General features: G+C 44.0%; 1 protein-coding gene across 7 annotated transcripts in view; it reads left to right on the top strand.

Annotated features, from left to right (window-relative positions):
* The first annotated feature begins 4,074 nt into the window (after nt 1–4,074).
* Nucleotides 4,075–22,997, top strand: part of MET (MET proto-oncogene, receptor tyrosine kinase) — a 94,191-nt gene continuing 75,268 nt past the window's right edge. For 3 of the 7 annotated variants that reach the window (XM_065699190.1, XM_065699115.1, XM_065699359.1), the window contains exon 1: nt 5,863–6,000. In XM_065699190.1, coding sequence (XP_065555262.1) covers nt 5,932–6,000 — 69 coding nt within the window. In that variant the 5' untranslated portion in view covers nt 5,863–5,931. Of the gene's footprint in view, nt 4,171–4,392; nt 4,624–4,783; nt 4,858–5,862; nt 6,001–22,997 lie in introns of those variants that run through there. The other 4 variants (XM_065699414.1, XM_065699550.1, XM_065699491.1 and 1 more) reach the window with 4 other exon arrangements.

A 22,997-nucleotide genomic window follows, 5' to 3' on the forward strand; every position in this document is an offset into this window, starting at 1 on the left:
CCTTCATCCTGATTTCTCTAAGGATTGAAAATTCAATTATTTTGTGATCACTTTTCCCAAGACGGCCTCCAACCATCACATCACCCACCAGTCCTTCTCTGTTTGCAAACAGCAAATCTAGCCAGGCATCTCAACAACATTAGGAAGGGAGGCAAGGCTAAGCTGGGGAGCAGCACTGCAATCCACACCATCTCCTCCTAGTTCCCCTGCTGCTTTCCCAAGGGTCAGGTCCCTCCTCAGTTTAAACTAATGTTAATCACGGTTGCTGCAAGACACCCTCCTCCTCAGTCTCTGACCTCGTCCTTTTGCAGGCGCTAGCACTCATGTTACTGCATAGCAGATGGATTTGAAGAGCTGATCTGTCTGTAAGCTAATCTTTGTTCTTTTGAGTGATTAATTTTTGCTGGGTTCTTGAACTTCATGTATCAGCTTCTCACATGGTCACTGAGGCTTTGGGGCTGGCACAACAGGGACACAGACAGTGGCAATTCAGACTTGAGATGCACTAACCCATCCATATTTTTCTTCATCCTCAAGCAGTCCAGTTAGTTGATGCCTGCACTATTCACATTTCAGAATCACTCATTTGTGGTGTTCATTTACAAAGAGAAAGACAACGAAGGAGAAAAACCCCATCAAGTTAAACAAAGGACTTCCCTTTGCTCAGTCAATAAATAGAGACAAGAGATCACCTGTGATCCACAGTGCAATGAGTGGAAACACCTTTGGTTACTATCTGTACTTGCATGCAAACAGAGAACTGCCCGGAGTAGCTTAGTGGTTAGAGATTAAGATTTCTAAATGTGGTCTTCTATTTCTGGCTTTGCAAGGAACTTTTGCAACCTTCAGCCACAGGCTGAAATTTCTTCTGGTGCCATTGTTGACCCTCTCACAAACAAACAGAAAGTACTTATTTAGTTTGCAAAATCTACAGGCTTAGTTAATAAATGACTAGATAATTAGTAAATAGCCATAAAGCGTAGTGATGATCAAATCTTTGGAGCCTACAGATATAAGTAGTGATTATGATACTAAGTCTGGTTTCCAGAGAGGCAGAACAACCACCACAAGCATGCTTTCTCCACAGCCCAATGCCCCCATCAGCACCGTCTGTCCCTGGCCACCATCTGCTTTTTGAGCCCAGGAAAGACAGTGAAAGACAGATGATGTCAGAGTGACTTGACAGGACAAATGTAGTCAGAGGGAAATGTGCCTCAGGCATAACCCCTTCGCCGAGCTGCCCCAGGCATTTGCAGCCAGGCTGCCTTCCAGTAAACACGGGTCTGCAGGAATTACAGTTCCACATTGCCCCAGCAGCCTCTTGCACTGATATTTTACCCTTGGATCACTGGTTTGTAAGGCAGTTGGGCTGGGTGGAGTCATCTAATGCTCTTTTCTTTGTGTATCACCCTCCAGGGAGGCTCAGACTGAGATACTGGCAGTCTGTGCTGCAGGGTACTGAGATAGGAGGGTACCTGTTACCTACTGCTACCGAGCTCAGGTCTAGAGATCTTTGTCTCATGTGTTCTTAAGCATTAAATTAATTCCTTTCCAGAGTCTTGCTCTTCGTGAAATCATTTACTCATGAGTAAGCCCCGCTAAGGCAGAAGTCTCTGGAGTCTCACAATGACATTTGCATTTTATATCTGCTCCCAAAGGTGTGAATGACTGCAGCAGAGGGCAAAGAGCAAATCCACTGATGGTATCATACAGCTGTGATGCTACTTAGCGTAGTGTGATCCTGCAGAAATGCATAGTGCACCCTTGTTTGATTCTGTAGATTTAAAAAAAGTGGCTAGATCAGATTTACAGAAATGTTTAAATATCTTCTCCTTACTGAAATTAAGTAGAAATCGGCTACCTAGGTCTTTGGACTCCATTTTGCTACCTGCAGGTATGATAAATCCTTTTTTAAGCTCACAAAGGCACAATCTGAACAGGGCCCCTTAGTGTGTTGAGAGTGCACTGCTGCATGGAAATATAAATTGTTCTGTGTTTTCATTCCTCATCCTTATATTTGAAAGTTTAACTTAAACACAGCCTTGCAATTCATTTTTCTAACTGTATGTTTGTATCCTTGGAGAAGCGATAGTGTTTTCTCATCAGCTCCCTATCTCGAAACACGTCAGGGCTGGGAAGCACGTGCCAATACTCTCTCCAGTGTGTTCCAGTTCTCTTGCTGAATAGATCACCCGTCAGACTCTCCTTTACACTTTTGAATTGTTTTTTCCAGTGCCGTCAGCTTTCTAAAATGTGCCACACCATCATACTTATTCCAGATGCCTTAACAGGTTGCAGAGGAGCAACTCCATTTGGGAAGGAGAGAGAAGCAAGGGAAAGTGATAAGAAAAACAGGATCAGAAATAAGAAGGTCATAGTTTCTTTTTCACCAGTTCCTGCACCTTAAAGGTGCTTCAGGCCCTGGAGAAGCTGTTTATGGTGAGGGCATATCATTGGAAGCACAGTGAAGGGACTATCTGAGGATTATTAAAGCCCTGCTGCAGTGTAGTTGTCTCATACAGCTAACCTAAAATAACATGGCATCAGCATGGTCAAAATGGAAAGGAAACATCTGTTTCTCCTTTTTATGTTAGTGACAATCCATTTGTTAGCTTTAGAATAGCACAGGCTGTCCCACTGATAACAGCCCGGGCTCTGGCTGTTCAGCTTGGGCAGGTGCACGGGGAACTGAGGAGAAGACCAGGAACAGATAACATGCGGGGCTGTCCCTAAGAGGAGGAACACCAAGCTGAAATCCTTTTCTTTACCATTTTCCTTCAATATTAATAAGGAAGATTCTTCTAAGCCTGGTGTAACTGCATGGATGCACACCAATTAGCTGATCACCAGCTGAAGCCCAAGGAGGAGTGCAATCTAACCACAACCATGCTTTTCCCTGTAGGTGCTGGCACTGTGTGTGCCGCTTCTCAGTCTTTTCTAAATACTACTGACTACTGATTGAAGCAAAAGTCATTGAAGCAAATGGACAGATTTCCAGGGACTTCAAAGAAATGAAATCAGATCAGTCAGAACATCTGTATCACTGGTTAGCTTTCTAGCAGTGAAGAGGAGAAGGGACTTGGCTTTATTTTCACTCAGTATAATTTTTAGCACATCAATGAAATGAGGAGGTAATAAGTATAACCTCACTTACCTCACTTGTAGCCATCCTACACTTTCCTTTCCTTATTGAAATGGGCTGTCTTACTGTCTGTTGTCAGAAGATACCGCAGAGTAAGAATTTCACAAGTTAAATACATAAAAGGTTACATGCTGCCTCGATCACACATTTGTTTTTGCGGAAAATTGGCATATAGCTAGGTTAGATGTCTTTATTAGCAGTGCCAAAAAGCCCGTAGGAAAGAGGAGACAGATAAACAAATTGTGAAAGTGCTGCTGATGCAGATTAGTGGAAGGCTGGCTAACTGCTTTTTAAAAGCATTTTGTTCTGATGTACAGCTTTGCCTGTACACACATCACGGTGACATCCCAGGCTTAAACCAAAAACATACAATACTTTATTTAATTCTACTTTCAAAATGTATTGATGTGAAGTCTGACATTTTTCCCATGGTTAATCATGAAACCAAGCAGTGTTTCTTGCAGTTCCCCGTACTTTACTCATGCAAAACACTCATCAGTTTAAACGGTATGATTAAGGGCAGCAGAGCTGGGGCCAAAAAAGGAGGCATGCAAAGGGAAAATAGATGTCTCCAATAACTTCGATTGGAATATGGAACCTTCCACTTAAAATCTGGTTTAAATCAGGAGCTGCTGAAACTTATTACCACAGAAAAGAGGGGTTCTCTGGTGCAGGCCCCGGTGTTGAGACTTGCGGACCTTCAGCAGCCCCACAAGTGTCCGTGGCATTGCTTAGTCACTAGGTTTCTCTGCACCACTAAAAGATGATGACACCATCTGCTTTGCAAACCTAGAGAGAGAGAGATCCCAGCCTGCGTCGTTAAGTACCCGAGGGAAGCACATATGGGTGGGAGGTAGCTATGTGATAGTCCGTATGAACTGAGGTCATTTACTCTGGGTTCCACGTGAACAGTCAGCGCTGACATCATGACAGGGGCAACACGGGCTGAATTTGCTCGCTGCTACACAACCTGTACTCCGAGGGCTCCGAGGAGAACCCTAGAGGCGCCCAGGGCTTGTCCTCTCAGGGTAAGGCTTCAGCATCAGCCTGGCGCAGGCACCTGCCGGGCCCAGCAGCCGAGCGCTCCCGAGTGCAGGGTACGGTCCCCCAAAGTCCCCCGTGTCCCGTCTACGGAAAGACAGCCGTCCGTCCTGCCCCCGGGCTGGGGGAGCCTGGCCGGGAAGGATCGGGAGAAGGAGGGACGGAGGGAGGGGAGAGGGAAGGAGGGAGGGAAGGAAGGAGGCGCCCCCTCCCTCCTTCCCCCCGCCGCGCACCCGGGCTCCTGCGATGTGGTGAGTCACAGGCAGGTCAGGACCGCGCCGGAGGGGCGGAGGGAGCCGAGGGGACCGGCTGATTTACCGCTGGGAGCCGCCACCAGCGCGGCGGAGGCGCCGGAGGGAAGGGCGCGCAGAGCCGCCCCGCAGCCCAGGTGCCGGGCGGGAGGCCCCTGCTCGCCGGGGCGCGCAGCCCCGCTGACACAGGTAGGGATGGCGTTGCGGAGCTGAGATGCTGCGCCCGGCGGGGCGGAGGGGCCGCGGGGCGGACGGGCGAGGGCAGAGCGACTCGGGGTCGCGGAGGTGCGCCCCGCCCCGCCCCGCCAGCGCCGGGCCGGGTGAATGGGCGAGGAGCTCGGGAGGGAGGGAGGGAGCCAGCCCGCCGGGGTGCAGCGCTCGCCACTCCGGCCGCGGTGCCGGCGCGCAGCCCGCTCCGCTCCGGTAAGGACCGAGGGGAGGACGCGGGAGGGGAGCGAGCCGGGGCAGGGGGTAGGACGGGGAGCGGCCCGGGTGCTGTGCCCTGCTCTGCCCGGTAACTTCGCGGGAGCGCGGCGGCCGCCTCTGCCCCCAGCCCGGGGCAGGCAGGCTCCGCGCCGGGCGGGTGCCGCGGGGCAGGTGAGCCGCGGTGCGGAGCTGCCCCTGCCTGGCCGGGCTCCGCCGGCTGCCTGCACCACAGGACGGCCGCCAAGTCGCCGCAGCGGGCAGGGGCAGGACAGGGCGGGCGGAGCACGGCGAGCGCTCCAGGGCTGCTCTCGGCGGCGGCCGCGCTGGTTGAGCTCTCTGCGTTGCGCCCTTTCCTGCGGGAAGCTCCGCGGGCGCGGCGGGAGCGCCCGCGGCTGTTTAGCGGGGCTGTCTGCAAGCGCGGCGTGGAAGTGCCCACTCGTGAACGGTGGCTCCGAGGTGTAGGCTGATGGTGGCCGGTCCAGCAGCGGCTGTGAGGCTGAGCTCTCGGGGTGAGCCCTGAGCTTTCCCTGAGTTGGGGACTTGGACTTTGTGGCTGTATAGCGTTCGCAGCCTTCCTCACACTCGTATGGCTGTTTGGCCTTTTTTCAAATATTTTTTCCCATTTTTTAAAGCATAATTTTACAGTGGTAAATAATTTGCGCTATAGAATGGCATTCCACACTGTTTCTGTGTCAGCATTAAACTAGGTGGTCTTTGGCTTTATAAATACTCGATGCACTCCTGAGAAATTGGAAGTTTCGCACATACGTCTTAAAATAGGGCTTAATAATCAAGTGACAGCGATGTTTAACAAACTGTGCGTTTGTAACCTGTAGGAGGTTATTCAAGCTGCAATGCATGCTTTTCCCAAAGAACCTATGCCATATGCGGTAGTTCATTTGCTTTCATCCTACAGGTGCTTTTTGCATTGTCCACCAAAAAAAACAGCATGGTGATTTTTTTCCTTTTTTTTTTTTTCTTTTTTTTTTTTTTTTTTTTGAGATCTGAGAGGTTTGGATTCATAATCAGGCAAGATAAAGTGTCTCGCCTGCTTCTCTAAGAGCTGGTTAAATGTTTACAGATCATACACTGCAAGAGCAAAAAGCCAGCCTTTGGCAGGAGCTGCACACTGAAAACAAAGTAAGTTAGAGAATGACTGTCTCGCTTGTTCTTTGTGTGCCCTAATCCTTCTTAGCACTGACGGATTCTTTTTGTGACTGTCTTCTAATGCAAACTGAATCATTTGGAGAAAGGAATATTGTGTAAAACATTCATCTCTCTATTTACAGAAAAGGGAGTCAGCTTCTTTGCCTTTTTGGTGGGGAGGGAATGAATTGTCTTTTTTTTTTCCTATAGGGCTTTTTTGTCCTTCCTCCAAAGGATAACCACTGCATGGCAGTTCTTTACTGGTAAACTAAATTGCACATGTGGCTGGAGTGTGGTTCGTGGAGGTGCCGTTTGCTCCGGGGAGATGGCAGTGCAGCCTGTAGATGGCCGGGAGCACAGTGAGTCAGGGCAAGCCAGCCAGGAAGCCAAAATTCAGCAGAGGTTCAATGAACAGCTCATGAATGCAAAATTGAGTGCAAACGTTGTCATCCCAGGACTGCCTTTCCCATCCTGATTTTCCTGCATTTATCGTTTTCCGGTACCTTAACTGATGACCTGTAACCTCCTCCTGCTGGTCCAATGCAGTTGAAGGGGCCAACCCACCTACTCTCATTCTTTTGTGATCTGCAAGGACCTGCTTTGTGTTTTTCAACTCAGAGGAGAAATTCAAAGGCTGCTGCCTCCCAAATCTGGCTTCCAGGACTTCAGAGACCAACTGGCACAGCTGGCTGCAGTGCAGGAGCAGCAGCCTTGCCTTCACAGCCGCAAAGAGAACCTAATGCTGGCAGCATGCTGCACTGGGCTAGCCAACTAGCCAGAACTATGGCGGTGGGAGTCCCAGGCCTCAGGGTGATCTGCTTTGTACCACAATTGCTTTGTGGTGGTGGTGGTGTGTCTAGACTTTATTCACTTCAGACGGAAAGCAAGGAGAGGTTCTGCATCTCCATGTGTGTTTGTGGATTATCTAGTGTAAGGGAGATCTTGCTTGGGCTCTCTCAGCCCTACAAAAACACACATCATCTCAAGTGAGGAAGCAATAGGGTAGCTGAATAGTGTTCTCCAAAACTACAAGAACACAAAACCCAGGAGGGAGTTCCAGGATCTGTTTGGTGCAAAAGAGAAGGAATGGGTTGCAGTGTGTGATGTTTCAAACAAACCTTTCTAAGATTTTGGGTGGCAACCACACCTTCATGGCTGGTTCCTATGAAACCATTGTGTCCAGGCTTCTCACTTCCCTGTTGCTGCCTCTCTGGCTGGCCTTTGAGCCAAAGTCACAATTTCATGTTTCACTAGGCTGTTACCCTCAGCGGAGCCATCAACCTGGGAATCTTGTCCACCATGGCCACAGCCTGTGATTTTGCCTCCCACAAGAAGGTTGTAGCTGGTGATTAAACCTGTGCAGCTCACCACTGATAGTCGCACCATGTGGTCCTGAGCAGCACACCATCAGCAAGGAGGCAGGACCATGGGTCGTGGAAGACTCTGCAGATGGCACCTCTTTGCCATGGCCAAGCCAGGCAGGTTCTCTTGTTCTCTCCTTGTAAAAATGTTGTGTTTCTCTTGGCAATGGTTCTAACAGATCTGTATATCATACATAGCGACTGATGCAAGCACGTTCGCAGAAGCCATTTTTAAATCAGTTTCCTTACCCAGGGGAAATGTAGTATAGACAGGGCCTTCAGGAAACGAATAATTAGGTGACCTTTTTCCCCCCAGAATATCAGGTCTGTTTTATGTAGAGCTGTTTGAAGTCACACAAATTCTCATTACTCTCCAAATCTCTAACCTTGCCTTGTTTAAGGTACCTTTTAGGAAATCAAATCAGTGTTTCAATCTAATTTCCAAAGGCATTCAAACACATGGTATGTGTGCTAACTTGTTTCCTCTAGCATTAACAAATCTCGCAAATTGCCAAGCTATTTGCCTTCAGGAAAACTATGATGTCGTACAAGTAGATAAAGTTTTTTTTTTTTTCCTCCAATTTTAAACATTAGAAAAATAAAGGAGAGGTAAAGTTATCAGACCAAATTGGTCTAGGATATAACTCTTTTGAAGGAAACACTGTTCCCAAGTAGACTGCCAACTTTTTTGATCTGTTCTGAGACCTTTTAGTCATGCTGTGATCTTTTTCAGCCACTTGATGTGGCTGGATGGTGACTGAGTCCCCTAGGCCTAGACGGATTTTCCTTGAATTAGTTGTGATTGAGTATACCAAAGTGGAGAACAGAAGTGGAGACGAAGAATTTGAGGTGTTTATGACCCTCAAATTTTAAGGGGTTTATAACCCTCATATCTTAAGGAGAGGCCGTGTGCAAGCAAGGAAGTGGTGAATGCCCTGAACCCTCTCCTCCGCCTTTCCCTGTACACCAGTCTCCAGGGAAGCAAATGCCTCAGAGCATTTCATTTTTCAAGCAGGTGTCAATAACAGAAGAGTTTCTGTAATGCTGAGGAGTTTAATAAGCTCTAAATACTTAAACAGAATACTGTTTTTTTTGCACCCCACAGCTCTATGATAGTCTTTTGTGCTCGTCCCAAGAAAATGAACATGCAACTGGCCTTTTGAATGGGAGGCAGCAGAAGGAATCTTGTTTGAATTCATGATAAATTTGGTCACAAATGCATGCAAAAGGAAAATTGCTGAATGCTTTCAGAAGATTTTCATTTTGCTCAAGTGTTCACGCTGTGGCCATCACCATGGTATTTGATAGCTATCCATTCTGTTGTGTGCGTTGTAGCTTTAACCTCTCTCAGAAGGGTCACATCGGCATATCTTTATTCCTGTAGTCACAGAGAAATAACAATTTCTATGTAAGTTGCTTTCCTCTACCATAGCTCCTTCATTTTGACGTTTATCCAGCTAAATAGTATCAGAATCTTTTTGACATGTGCGGGTATCATTTCTGTGAAGGCTCAGTGACCCAGCTTGATAAATTTAAAAAATCAGCAATATAACTAAATATGTGACATTTATTGAAATTCATTCTTTGCCATGGAGATACTTTCTTTCAAAAATACTGAGAATAGTAAGGGATTGCATCTGCAATTTGATTAAATCTACAGTTGTTACCATTTGCCTTCTGAAAATTGATTCCCTCCCTTCCCTGTCCCCCAGCTTGACATGCTTATTGATTAAGAACTCTACACTGGCCTAAGCCAGCACATATTTGTTAGTGTTTGTGTGCTTCCCATGCAAGTTCGGACAGGCCATGGAAGCCAACTCTATTCCTAAGCTATTGGAAATGGTAAGGTTCCTTAGCAATTGTTTTAAACTATATGATGACACATCTTTGAACCCCATTGTACGAAGGAAAAATACCTTCTGACAGGAGAGAGATTTCCTGTTTATGTGTGTGTTTGCTGGAATTAAGCCTTCCCTTGTGTGTTGGCCGAGTATTTTTACTTTTTTTTTTGTAATCCAAAATGGCAACATGGCAAGTCACCTTCAGAGGTTATTTTTTGGACAGGATACAGGTCTTTTATTTTCAAAATAGCATGGCTCTGGAGTTGATGATGAAGCAAGCATAGGGGCCTCACAGTTACACTTCTACAGGCAGACTCAGTTAATTGAGGCGGCACAGTTATAAGGATAGCTAGATTTAGGCCATAAGTAATTAACTTTTATTGACAATTTTATACAATGTAAGCTCTCCACTTCCCACACAGGAAGTTTTTGGCTTCGGGCAGATGATCTTTCAGCATAAGGATACGAAATTTGCCAAATGTATGATTTATTTTATAAAATGGTTAGAATCAGCTTTGGTTGCGCCTTAAGAGAGTCTCATCAAAATCTTTCTGAGCAAAGAGGCCCAACAGGTGGCCTCCAGGCAAAAGCCCAACTGCAGGAGGATTGCATGCAGTACCTGAAGGGCCTTCAGCTGTGTAGACATGGGCAGGTGACCAAGGAATAAAGCATATATAATACCCCTGCCTCTTGCGGTCTAGGGTGCCTAGGTTTGTGACATTGTAGCTTGCCTCCGCACCCTACATGCCATAGCTGAACCCCCTTCAGAGGGGAGGGATGGTGTTATGAGACTCAGAAAGGCATGTTCCCTATAACAGCAGCGAGTCTGGACCACCCTGAATTTAGGCAGTAAAGTTATAGTTATTTATTAAATAGAGTGTTAAGGCTTCTGGTTTGCTTCAAATGATGCTCATTTTAAACAACTGTCTGGGACTGGGAGAAACCTGGACTAATGGACTGATTACGCCAGGCATTTGTTAGGGCTGAGAGCCACATGGCCCTGGTGCGGGATGTCCGCGCCCAGCCCCAGCTGTGCTGCTGCTGCCCCTGCCCACATCTGGCACAACATTGCCCACAGCTGAATTCCAGTCCCCCTATCACCCACCACAGTGGCTCAGACCTACAACACATGTGGGTCTTAAGCAACTTCTTGCTTTTTCTACCTCCTTTTGTGGTTGTGCTACTTGCCTGGTAGGAACTGTGAGCAAGACTGTGGCCTCGTGGTCATCCCTGGGAGTTCTGCCACTGACTCTCCATGGACACTGGGTTTAACTCTGCCTTTATCTGTGTTTGCACAGTATTGGCAAAAAGATTTCCTCTCCTTCAGCTTTAATAGGAGATTGAAGCATCTTTTTCCACATGAAATTTTCCTCATTAATATTTTACAAATTGATAATTCCTGCAGGAACTATTTATTTTTGTCGAAATTTTGTGGAAACAGAAATCCTTTCTGAGCATGTCTAAAGAGCAGATGAAAATAATTACCAGCTACAGATAGAATTCCAAACTCACTTATTTTCCCCTTATTTTGGGATAAAATATTTGTTTCTTTGTGGGATTTTTTAGTGTGTTTGAGCTGGATGCTGAGCCTCACCATTCATTTACTTTCTTTCCATATTGAAACTATTCTAGCTAGCATGGTTTCAGTCTTGGTAGAGGTCTGCTCTGCCATCAGAACGTCTGGAGGCATACATGTTATTTTGTCTGTAGCATGAGTAAGAATGCTTTTTGGATTGTTTGGGCCAAACTAAATCACTAAAATTTCAGGTCCATTAAGAGATACTTACTAAGTCACTGTGGTTGGCTTCTCCCCCACTCACACCCTTAACATGGATGATCCTATGAGGATAAAGGTAGAAGGTTTCCAAGTAATCCTAGCTTTTAAGAAAATTCCCAAATCTGTGGGTTGTCCCAAATGCATGACTAGGAAAGAGCATGTTTTGCTCCGTAAAATGAAATAACTTCACAAGCTTCACCTGTTTTCAGATATGTGTTGGGTTAACTGAGGCTTGGATTTCTCTTTAAGACTTACACAGCCAAAACTGTATTAGGATTTATGTTATGGAAACTGTATATCCTTTTATCTGTTATTATATATCTCCATATCTGTTATGGGTGCTATTATATCATTTTAATGTGTCTTCGTGACATGTTTCTTCTCATCCAGAAATACCAGATTCTCTTAGTTAGGTCTGAGAAAGCAGGATAAAGCAGAGAGGCATCTTTGCTGAAAACAATGAAAGGTGTTGGTAATTGAATTCATGTCAAAAGTTGATTAATTGCTCTTTCCTAATGTTGCTGAAAGTGTTAAATGAATTGCTGGAGTTATAGTCAGTTTTTCTGTCTACTTCTAGAAAGTGGGTACTCATTTTAAATGTTGTATATTACCGTCCTGCAAAACCTTTGCTTAAACTCTAGGTTTATTGCTTTTGCTCTTTGGATTAGAGGCTTATCTTTTTCTGTTAATACTTGGTATTCAATATCATTCTTATAAATGCCAAAAGCTGCTGTAAAAAATAAATAATAAAAAGAAAAATAAAATCACAATATTAATAATGCATTAAAGAGTAGGTAGAAATCAAACAGTATTGGACTCGAGTGAAGCAGTGAGCCAGTGTGGAGCTCCCGATGAGGTTAGGGACTTCTGCAGCAGAGAAAATAATCCAAATTTCACTCTGAAAAATGTGTTTACCTTCCATTCAAATCAGTGAAAAATGTTGTGCGTGTTTGAAGATGCAGTTTAACCTACAGTGGATAACTGAAAACTTTATCTTAACTATTGTTTAACCCTTCTGATAAAGAAAAAACTTTGGCATTCACTTTGCTGTTGCCTTCCCATATGTGCTCAAGGCCAGAGTGCTGCATGATAATGAATTTTATCCTTGTTTAAGTTTGCAGTGCTTCCAAATATTAAGTGGGGTGTTCCCCCAGCCAGGATGCTGGTGCCTTTAGTTAAACTCAGGGTATCTGGATCACCTTCAGTGGAAACTATGCAAGTGCTGAGAACAGGTACAGGATACACAGTAGTACTATGGCTTTATTTCTGTGCTTCGCTTTGTTTTCTTCATTTGCTAGTATTTAGTGTTTATTAAGTATATTGTAATCTGAATCTGAAATTCCCAAATGTCTGGTTTTCCTGGTATTGCAAGCACTGGCCTTACATATGAATCACCAGAGAACGTGGCACAGTGGCAGTATTTCACTGTGTCATTTTGCCTTCCCAGAGGATTAAATAGCAACTTCTCTGGGGTTGTCCTCTCCTCTGACATTGTCCAGGTCTTGCCACATCGCCACCTTGGCTCATTAGTCAGTTTTCCACAATGGGAAGATCCTATTGAATATACTCAGTGTAGGAACCTTACTATAAGGTTTTGAACTGTTCTATGAAATTTAATATAGATTCTGTTCATGCTTCAGAACTGCAGTATGTTAAAACCCCATTACATTTTATTTTCCATTAAATCCCATAGAATTCAGTTACTATTCTTTATCTCGAATTCCATTGGATTTTTGCCCTTATTATTCCAATCTCGTGTATACAGAAGAGATGTATTGCAAGGCATGTCCATTTGTGAGAAAGGGATGATTCTTTCCCTCTCCTGGTTATATTCAGACAGATTTGACCAACAGCAGTTATCATTTTTCCTGGATAGCTATGGCAGGCTACGTGAGAGGAGGAGCTCTGAATGCAGAGCGTGCTCATAGCTGCTGGGAGAGATGAGAGCCAGGCAGGAGGTAGGTAAAGTCATCACAGAGCACATGAAATCACAGAAATCATTAATGACCTTCTAATTTCAGAACTGAATCCCATGTTTTTCCTGCAGGGCTAAAAAGGGAAAACACCATGCAACATCATTATCAGTCAGAAGGACTGTTTACCAGTTCTCTGGAGTTTTCTTTCCTTCTGAAAACACATTTACGAAAATAAGTATGTGTTTGTTCTTCAGATGTAAGCTGCCATGATAAAATCAGCTGGGGGAGAGCTCAGAGACATCTTTGCTGCTTCCTGAAAATTGCTGTGTGTTTTCTTTTCCTTTGTTTGTTTTCAAATCGAGAGGTTTTCATATAGCATGCTTTGAAAGAGCTCCTTCTATGCAAATAATACCACACTTCTTTTATAAACTAAACACAAGCTGGGCCAATCTCTGCCTGCAGATAAGCACACATGGCTTCCAAAGTTCCCTGGACTGCAGCAGGAGGGCTTCCTGCTTATCTCAGGAGAGTACGCACCCAAAATCCCTGTAGGGCACTAAAACAAGGTAACAACCAGTGAATTGTTTTCACAGTACAAAAAGCCTTTCAGGAAGCAGCAAGGAGCAATGAGAGATGGCTGAAGAATAAGAAAGTACCACTTTCCCATCTGGAAAAGGCAGGTTATTTACCAAGACCTCCATCACATGCTATTAATAGGGGTAAAAGCCCATCAGTCAAATATTTGGCTAGGCATGGTTTATAGGGATTTCAAAGACATATGAAAAGATAATGCCTGTGTCCATTAGCTAGTTACTTGGAAATGCAGTGTAGGTTAATTCAGTCTTTCTTTAAAGAGTAATGATTATCTTCATTAACAATATATAAGATTTTTAAAGATTCACTCTTCTGCACCTATCATCCCTGTTAAGTTATGCCTTCTACGTCTCAGTATTTACCCTGTATCATCTATTGCTCATTTTAAATGAGGTAATATTGAGATTCTGTCATGTCAACAGATCTTCTGCCTTTCAGGCTGTTTTAAGCACCCCGTTTTCTAGTCCTGAGTCAGCTCAACTATCACAGAAATCAATGAGAATATTGTTTGCATGAAGACTGTGGAGTCAAGTCTTGGAAAAGGTGGCAGCTTCACAGTAAAGGAATGTAACTTACCGTGACAAACCTTAGGTCCGAGACCAGGCTTTTGTGTACAGTCCAGTTGCATAAGTTTAGATCTGTCCCACTGTCATCCGCAACAGCTGTATCTTGTTCAAATTTTAATTGCTCAAGTGAGCGATTATTAATGGCCCGAGTAGTCCAGTTTTTTATCTGAACAGGGCATACATGGTGCTAATTAGCAATACAATATAATTTGAATATTTTAAGGAGGAGCAGGTGTGTAAAAGAATGTGTTGAATTAAGTGGTATCAACTGCTTAACAAAACCTCATGCTCAGAAGCAACTGTAATATTAAGTCGTACATTAACTGACGTTTCCAATTTTATCACTGCCATTTTATTTTCCTTTTGGATAAGTAGACCAAGCTTAAAATTATGGGTAAGATCCAGACAGGCTGCTTTGGCATCTAAAATAGGGTTTAGAGTGAGTTCAGGGCCTAAGTCCAAGAAAGGGATCCAGAAAGCTAACACTTCCTAGCCATAAAGCTCTCAGGTGCTTAGATTAACCGGGATCTGCGCTTTGTGCTGAATATTCCTTGGATCTCACCTGAGCTTGAGCTCCACAGGAGAAGCAATCACGTGGAGCAGGACGAGGCCCTTGGTCCTGGCTGGGTTACAGCTCCCAGCTAAGCTGGTTTGCAGTGCCCAGACAGGGTGGAGCCAGCCACACAGACGGGTCCCCTTGCTGACAGGCAGCCTCTAGTCCTCTCTTTTCCTGCTGGCCTACTCTGCTGCAAGGCATGGGGACCGCTTTGCCTGGGAGGATTCACATCCCTGCCTTCCACTGTTTGTCTGCATGTTCCCACCAGGACAGGAGGAGGAGAGCAAGGAACGGCCATTGGGGTGGGGTGCTGGATCTCTCATGGCAGGAAGGTGCAAGCCGGGGCTGCCTGCACTCAGGGAGGGCAGGTGGCAGAGAGGGGCAAAGCCAAGCCCTAGGCTCAGGTTTGGATCTTTAGCCAGCCCGTTCTTGTGGGGGTGAAGACCATGGTTTTAAATCATCCCTTTTATGGCAGGCAGTGTCCTACAGCTCAGCCTTGCTATGTTGTGCCTGTTGTAAACACCAGCACTAAGCCCTTCATATTTTGGAGGTGTTTTGTAAGAGTAAGCAAATTTATCCTCATGTCACCCCTGTGAGAAAGGCAAATACTCTCTGAAGTTTGGAAACAGACTCTTTGCTTATCTCACAAACTCCTTGAATCTGGCTCCACATTTCCAAGGGAGACACTCCAGGATCTGAACAAGCCCAAACCCTGGTACCAGGCCCTGTACAAATGAGAACCCCTGAGAGCAGCCAGTTGCACATTTACGTTCCTCTGGTCTCCCCAGGATGAGGGGAGGGGACAGGCTGAAAGGAAGTAAATGAAGCAGCTGAAAAATACTTTCAGAAGAAGAAAGACAAGGCCCTGTTAGCATGTGAGATCTCAGGCTGCTCAGCCATCCCTGAACACCTTCAAACTAGCGAGCTTTTCAGCATCTTCTGAAGGTCAGCACGATATTTCAGAATAAAAGCTATGGCTGACAGACCCTCACTGAGGGACATCTGCCAAAAAAACGGGAGCTGAGGCTGCTCCAGATCAGCCACTCTGCTGATTGCAGCTGTGACACCGTTGCCTCTGGTGAGAGCCAGGATGTCAGATAGGCTGGTCCCAGGCCATTTCGGGATTTATGAACACCAATACCGTAAAGTCCTTGGAAGCAGATCATGAATCACAGGTTCACAGCACAGCGGCAGTCATGCCAATGAGCCATCATTAACTCAGTTTCTAAACTGAGTGAAAGTAGGGCATCAGTTAAAGTGCATTGCAATAATGTAAACTTGCAGTGACAAAAGTGAGGTCAGCATTGAAAAGAAAAGGTCATAACCTCCTAACCAAACACAGATGGGAAATGAACACTATCCTTCACGTTGCTCCTCTTTGATTATCAAAAAGCGGCTATGAAGCAAAGTAGACCATCAGGTTACTAACTTTGATATCAGGTAAAGGATGTGTTCTGCTAAGCTAAGGCATAAATACAGACTTGCTTTCATTTGCTGGTTTACAAACAGAATCTATTCGCTTTTATTTGTAGCTGCTCTGAGAGTTTGCACTGCTTTTTTACTTGGGGCAAAGACCACCAAGTTAGTTTGCATAGAGGCAGTTAGTGTTTGGCAGGGTAAGTTATCTCAAACACAGTACTACACGATCATGGTTATACTGCTTATGGAGCCAGCTTGGGCATGGAAAGGGTGCAGCCTACTTTCTAGCACTAAATATAATACATGTGGACAAATCACAGTATCAGGCCAGCGGGCTGTGCCAGGCCACACTTGTTCAGCAGCCTCGCAAAAGCTCCTAGATGCAAGGAGAGGGCTTGGAGGCAGCCTAAAGGCGTCTGTGCAGGTACACAAAGAGACCTTTTTCCCAGTTTCTCCTTTACTGGAGAAGCCACCCCCAACAGGCTGAGTAAAGGAGAGCTGACAGTCTCACTCCAGCCCGTGGGTGAACTCTCAGTCAAGGAGCCCAGCTCATGTGTACAGATGTGCTGCTGTCACTGGGGCCCTGCACGAAGTTTGACCGTGACATCTCAGCTTCATGAGCAATGTATCAAACAAGGCATCAGCAAACTACTGGAAATCCTTGACCCAGGTTTTGTCACCAATTTGCCTTGTGGCTCTTGGAGACACACTGACTGAGAAGGGCAAAGTCATGGCACCCCGTGGTATGCTTTATGTGTGCCTGTGGAGCAGAAAAGCCACTGCCTGACGCTGTCCTGCTACCTCTTTCAGAGAAAAGAACAGAGCCAGCACAATTTCTTTTGCTTGATATCCTAGGTGTTTGTACCACACCTGGAAGGAATTCAGGGACTTACTGGGTTTTAGTTGCTGTTATTATTATATTTATTGTATTTACTATGACATCAGAAGAAAACTGAATAATTTGGTATGCATGTAGATCCTTTGGTACAGTTCTTATGTAATTTATCATCACCATCTATTGATGCACAGAACTTGTTATATTTAAAAAAAACCCACAACATAAAAGAGATTAATGCTTGCCTATGAAGAGTTATTGTCTCAGGGACTCCTGAGAACCATTATCACCAACTGACAATTAAACTGCAGGAAATGCCCTGCATCAAGATTGTTCATAATTGCTGTTGGAACATTTAGATCAAATCTGTATGCTGTCTTAGTTACTCATGGCTATCTGCCTTTTAATCTTTTTCATTTTATGACCCATGCCATTCCTTTAATTATCACAGTATGGAAAGCTATTAGCTTTACAAGACAGGAAAGGCTTCCAAAATCTGCTCTGCATTTCAATACAAGAATTCAGGTAGATGGATATTATAACCAGAAAGCATAAAGTAAAAAATCTAAGTAAGTGCTGAGAGTAGTTAGGGGATTGAGCTAAAATTGTGCTCGCAGCCAGGTTTGCCAGCTTGGCTCTTCACGAAAGGAGGAACTACATTCCAAGGAAATTACACTGTCCCCATTCCGTACAGACAACCACAAAATGCTCAGATTCATGCAAAAAGTTGATCAACAGGACTGACTCAGAAGTACAAGAAAACTTCTTTCTCCTACTGTAAGGTGTACTTGCATCTTTACCTGAGCTTGTGTGACTTCCTCTGTGAACCATGGCACATGTCTGCATGTATCTCAACTAGCTAAAGTCGGTAAAGGTCTTTGCATTGCTTATGCATTGAAAATATATTAAGAGATTAATTAGTCTGTCCAAGCAGACAAAAAAATGGGAGGGAATTAGTGAATTGGGTTAGTATATTCACTAACCTGAAGCAGAAGACCAGCATTACCCTGTGTTACTGGTCATGACATGTAAAATAACAAGCACAGCATGTTATTCTGCAAACACACACACACACACACACACACACACACAGAGCTCTTTTTTTTTGATTGGACTGAATAAGATACTCCCCGATCAGTTGTCAGGCTGAATTATTTGCTGCAGGTGCCAAGCCTAAGTCTGTGCTAGAACTGGATTTATTTTATTACCAGTGTAGTGATAATGGGCCACAATAGCATCAAAGGTATTTTCTTAATGAATGTCTACAATTGCTGACTTGCATTTCAGATGAATGGCATAGATCGATAGCATTGTGTTGTTCAAAGTTCACTTTCTATTTTCCTGCTACACAATATAATGTTTTCACTAAACAATAGAATAATAGTAATAATAAAATCCTCCCATCCTTATACATCCAGATGTGGAAAGCTGTCCTCCTGTGTTTAAAGATCCAAATCCATCTGGAAATATAAGCATGAACAAAAAACGAAGGACCTACCTTATTGTGGGTATTTCCTCCCTGTTCTTCAATTATTCGTTGTGTATTTTGAACTTCTCTTTTGGTTCCTATTCTTTGTGGAATTGATTTCTCAGCCCTTAGAATGAGTACCACTTCCTCACATGAGAAATTTCCCTGAATCACAACAAATGCTATATACCAGCTTTTAAATTAGCCTTTTTGAGCAATCTATAGCTCTTGATCTGATCCACTCATTTGTAATATAGTGGTGTTTGCTGAGGCTCGTTATGAAAGAGCCTGTAGCACCATTGTAGCCCATGACAGCAGAAGATGATTAAATAAATCCAGTTGTGCTACAGACCCAAGACATGAGTTGGCTTCAGCATGTTAAGGTCTGAAGCAAGTTTCAAAGAAAACAGTCTGTGCTTCATTGCAATGCTGGACACCTATAGAAAATTAATTCTAGATGAGTATAAGAATAAAATATTCTCCACTGTGAAGGATGGGTTAGTGTTCTTGTGCTTTAATGCCTGGTAAAAATAAACCTGGCAGACAGTGAAAATGCTTCAGTTGGTAGCTGCTGCAAATTTCAGTGGTATATTGGACCCTGTAATGGACCATATATATTAAAGAGTATATTTTATGCAAGTAGAATTTAGATTCTTTTTGCGTGTTTGAATATTGTAAGAAAAGGCTTACAGATCATTTGGACAATGCTAATGAAAGCAATTTCTTCTGACACATCACTGCACTGAATATGCAAAGGACTTAGTTAATGGTAGATCCTCCAGAAATTGCCTAGTCTCCAGATCTTCTGCCTCCAGTTCTTCACTATCAGCCATCTGCACGCACACTTACCTCTTGGAGTACCATAGAAACCTCTCAGTACTTTTACAAATGAATTCATGACCTAAATCACCGCTACTCAGTCCTGTGACTCTGTGCACTGGGAAAATGCATCATGTTAATGTTTGTACCATGCTGCAGAAAAATTATGTTCCCACCCTAGTCAGCATGAGTACCCTAAACTAGAGTTGAAACTAGTGCTGAAGACAAAGGAACAGGGATTTGAACTCAGATTAGCCATTTGAAATCAACTCATGGATCGTTTTTATGTTTGTTGCTCACTTATTCTGTCAAATTTCCTTGTTCTCTCTGTTATTTTAACTAAAGTTAGCTAATTCAGGCTAGCAATTCTGGCTTAAGAACATTTTTAATCTGTGGACGTAGAGAATATGTGCAATTAGTAATTGAAAAGTCTGATGAAGACATGTCCACTGTGGGCTTAGTCTGTTGAAGCTAATGCCAGTGCTGTGACAGATTTGCAACAACAGATTAAACTGGATGGATGGAGCTGTTACCATCTCCCCTTCTCATTTGCCCTCTCCTGTTAAATGATGCTGCTGTCTCCATGGCAGGGCCTCTAATCCACAGGGAATCAGGTCCTGAACTGGCACAGATTTCAGATCAAGGTAGAAAAGCAAACAACTTTCAGGAGCAGTTATCACTAGGGTTATCCTACATAAATTTGCCAGCATGAATCTGTCAGAGCCCAAAGTAGCAAAATGTACTGTCCTACTGGAAAAGTATAAAACTGTACTATCAAGTATTTCTTCGAAGAGGGAAAAAGGCTACCATTTGCTGACAGTAGTGATTTTGAAATATGGAGTAATATGGCTCTGCTGTTACCTTACATGACCTATCTGAGGACTAAATCTGTTATACAAACACGCTCTATGTGGGATATGTAGGACCCTGTCATTTCCTTTTCTGTAGTAAAAAAAAGGAAAAATTAAATGCGTCAAACTTAAAAATATGCCTTCATGTCAGTGTATTGTTTTAGCCCGTGCAGATCCATGGAGTGCTTTGTGATCAGAGTCGAATGGGACCTGAGTTGCTGAAATGAGGGCTAGGAAAACAAGCATGACTGTGTTTTCTGGCTTCACTGCATATGACAGCTTGAACATTATTCCACAGTAAGACCAGGCCTGACTTGTCAGTACAATGGCAAACAGTGTGAAAGAGAGACACGATGTTCAATATTTACAAATTATCACCCAGGCCATAATTAGGGAGAATGAAACTTGTCAGGAAAAGATTGCCGTTAGGAAGCCGTTAATGGTGCACAAACACTCAAGACCAAGCCTGGTGGGAAGCGTCAGCCATAGGACTTGAGGTTGCCAAGCACAGTAATATGACACATCATTAGTAGCCACTTGCAACGGTTGACCAAAATCCATTTTCTCATCAGTTACACAAGCTACTGTCTGCTGAGGGATGGAAAAATGAGCACATCGTGACACAGGCTTTGAAAATATCTCTTGCAAAAGGAATAATCCATCCACAGCTATTGCTTGCTGATAGTTGTCACAGGCCAAAGCTTGCAAGTCTTCTGTAGACACATGAAAGACACACTGACACACAAGTCAGGGGAAGGTCACAAAAGAATGAACAGCATCCATCATTCAAACCAGCTACAGAAACAAAGGGATTACTTGTTTTCCTTCTGAAAGTGATAGCAGCTAGTTCTTTGACCTGTACTCAAAAAGTGTATCTGCAGCCTAAGTATTTTGGGTTTAATTCAGCAGAATTTGAAGTGCTTAAGTTCACTGAAACTACATTTGAGTATGTGCTAAGGAGAACTGGGACTGTTGAAGAGAGGTGAGACTGAATTTTTAACTCTCCTTAGTTCTCCTTTACTTCAGGAGGCATTCAGGTAAAGTATGTTTGCAATGACCTGGTATGGAGGTTACAAAAAAAGCAGCTCTGCACTGGAAGTAGCAGCAGTGCAATAGAGAAAGACCCTGGGGTCAAATGGAGGTAAAAATAGGCACCAAACGTCATGGGAGTCTTACTGAGGAACAGTGGAGTTCAAATGGTGTGAGGACTGTGAAAAAACAAATACCTAAAAAAAGGAATTGCATATTGTACTTTTCACATAACTCCTTTGTTCTCCCGAAGCTATAAATGTCTCACAGTAGAGCACGTGCCTTCTGATTTCAGGCACCTAGAGGAAAGATTCAAAGTGTGTTGGAGACATGCATTGTGAGGAACCATCTTCCCTAGAGCTGCCCACAAATATGAGCCTGAGCTTCCCATAGGTGCAAATCAGCAGATTTCTGTCTGGGAAGATGCTTGAAATGCTTCAAAAGCGTACAAAGGAAGACACAATGTTGGAGCTCAAATATGAGAGCAAAGATGACTTGGTTTTCATTTATTGCTCATACTTTCCTTCCTGAGGTGGTGAAATACAGTACCTATTATTCCTGGCATCCTTTGTGTTACACTGAGTCCCGCCCTTGCTCTTGCTGTTAGGCTTTTCGGTTCCAGTATCACTTGCTGAAGGATTCTAAGGAGGAATTTTCTGTCTCCAGGGCACATATTCAAACCAGCACTGTTTCACCAAGTGCAGGCAGAGTAGCTTGTCTGAGGATACTGGCCTCACATCCCAAGATGTGGTTTGAGGGAAAGAATAAGTCAAGCTGGTATTTATGGCACTAAATGTCTCTGTAGTGCACACTGGCATTTGCTGTTGGACAGCTAGGGATCTTCTCTTTTGGACACTGAAACAATGGGGAGGGTTGTAAACTTGAAGACCAAGGGTCATACTGGGTGGAAAATCTGTTTGGGAACACATTAAAGCAGGAGCATAGCCCACAATAACACTGCAACAATGTAAGTGTCTGCCAGGTAACCTTGCATCTTTTTTCCTGTGTTGGTCGATCAGCCTCATCTAACTATTGTCCCACCTACTGTCTTCTCTCTCCACCACAGTCCCACCTTTGTTACGTGGGTTTAAACTTGTTGCAGTAAGTGATGTACCTGCCTCCACGTTGTGTCAGAAATGGAGCACTTTTGGAATTCTCTGCTTGATCTGGTATTTGTCAGAACACGTTGGCTCGTCAGAAGTGAATCTGCAGGAGTGCATCAGTTGTAGCAGTTTCTTGGGTAGAGGTGCTGGCTGAGGGAGGCAGACAGACACACCAGGCTCCCACTCCTCCCACTGCGGGGACCTTCCCTGGCTGGCATTCCCTGGGAAAGCAGGGATGTGAACCTGGTCGTTCTTGGATCCGGTGTGACTTCTGGGTGTTTCACATAAACTTTGGAAGCTCTTGGTTTCATCCCAATGCAGAGCAGGAAAAGTTCTGTACCAGTAAGAAGTTTCAGAGGATGAGAAAACTGTTTCTTGCCCTGTACAATACGGAAGTCACTGCTCTGTGTACTGGGGCTATTTTCTAATTAGAGCAGTCTCACAGCTCTTTTTTATTATTGTTTTATTTTCTTTTTATCTTAAATCCGTGCTTGATTTGTTTCCAGGATTCTGTTATCACTAATGTCAGAAAATGTTGTTGGTTTAAAGGAAGATCTTAATTCTCAGTAGCAGAAGTGTGACTTGTTCTTACCAGCTAATACTTGCAAATAGCCTGAGTTTCTGATTTTTATCCCCAGCTCTCAATCATTATTCTTATCAGATAACAGGGAAGAAGAACAATTAATTGTTTCCAAAGCCTATTATTTTGTGTAATTAGTGAGGCAATCCACAGAAAGAGTTCTATGGACAAGGCAGGAAGGAGAAATATTATATTGATGGACTGTTTTAACCAATCTTGTGAAAACACTGAATTTACACAGAGCTGAAACAGCTCTGGTCTGTAGTCATATTTTCA

This window comes from Lathamus discolor, chromosome 1, assembly GCF_037157495.1.
Source record: "Lathamus discolor isolate bLatDis1 chromosome 1, bLatDis1.hap1, whole genome shotgun sequence".
Taxonomy (NCBI): domain Eukaryota; kingdom Metazoa; phylum Chordata; class Aves; order Psittaciformes; family Psittacidae; genus Lathamus; species Lathamus discolor.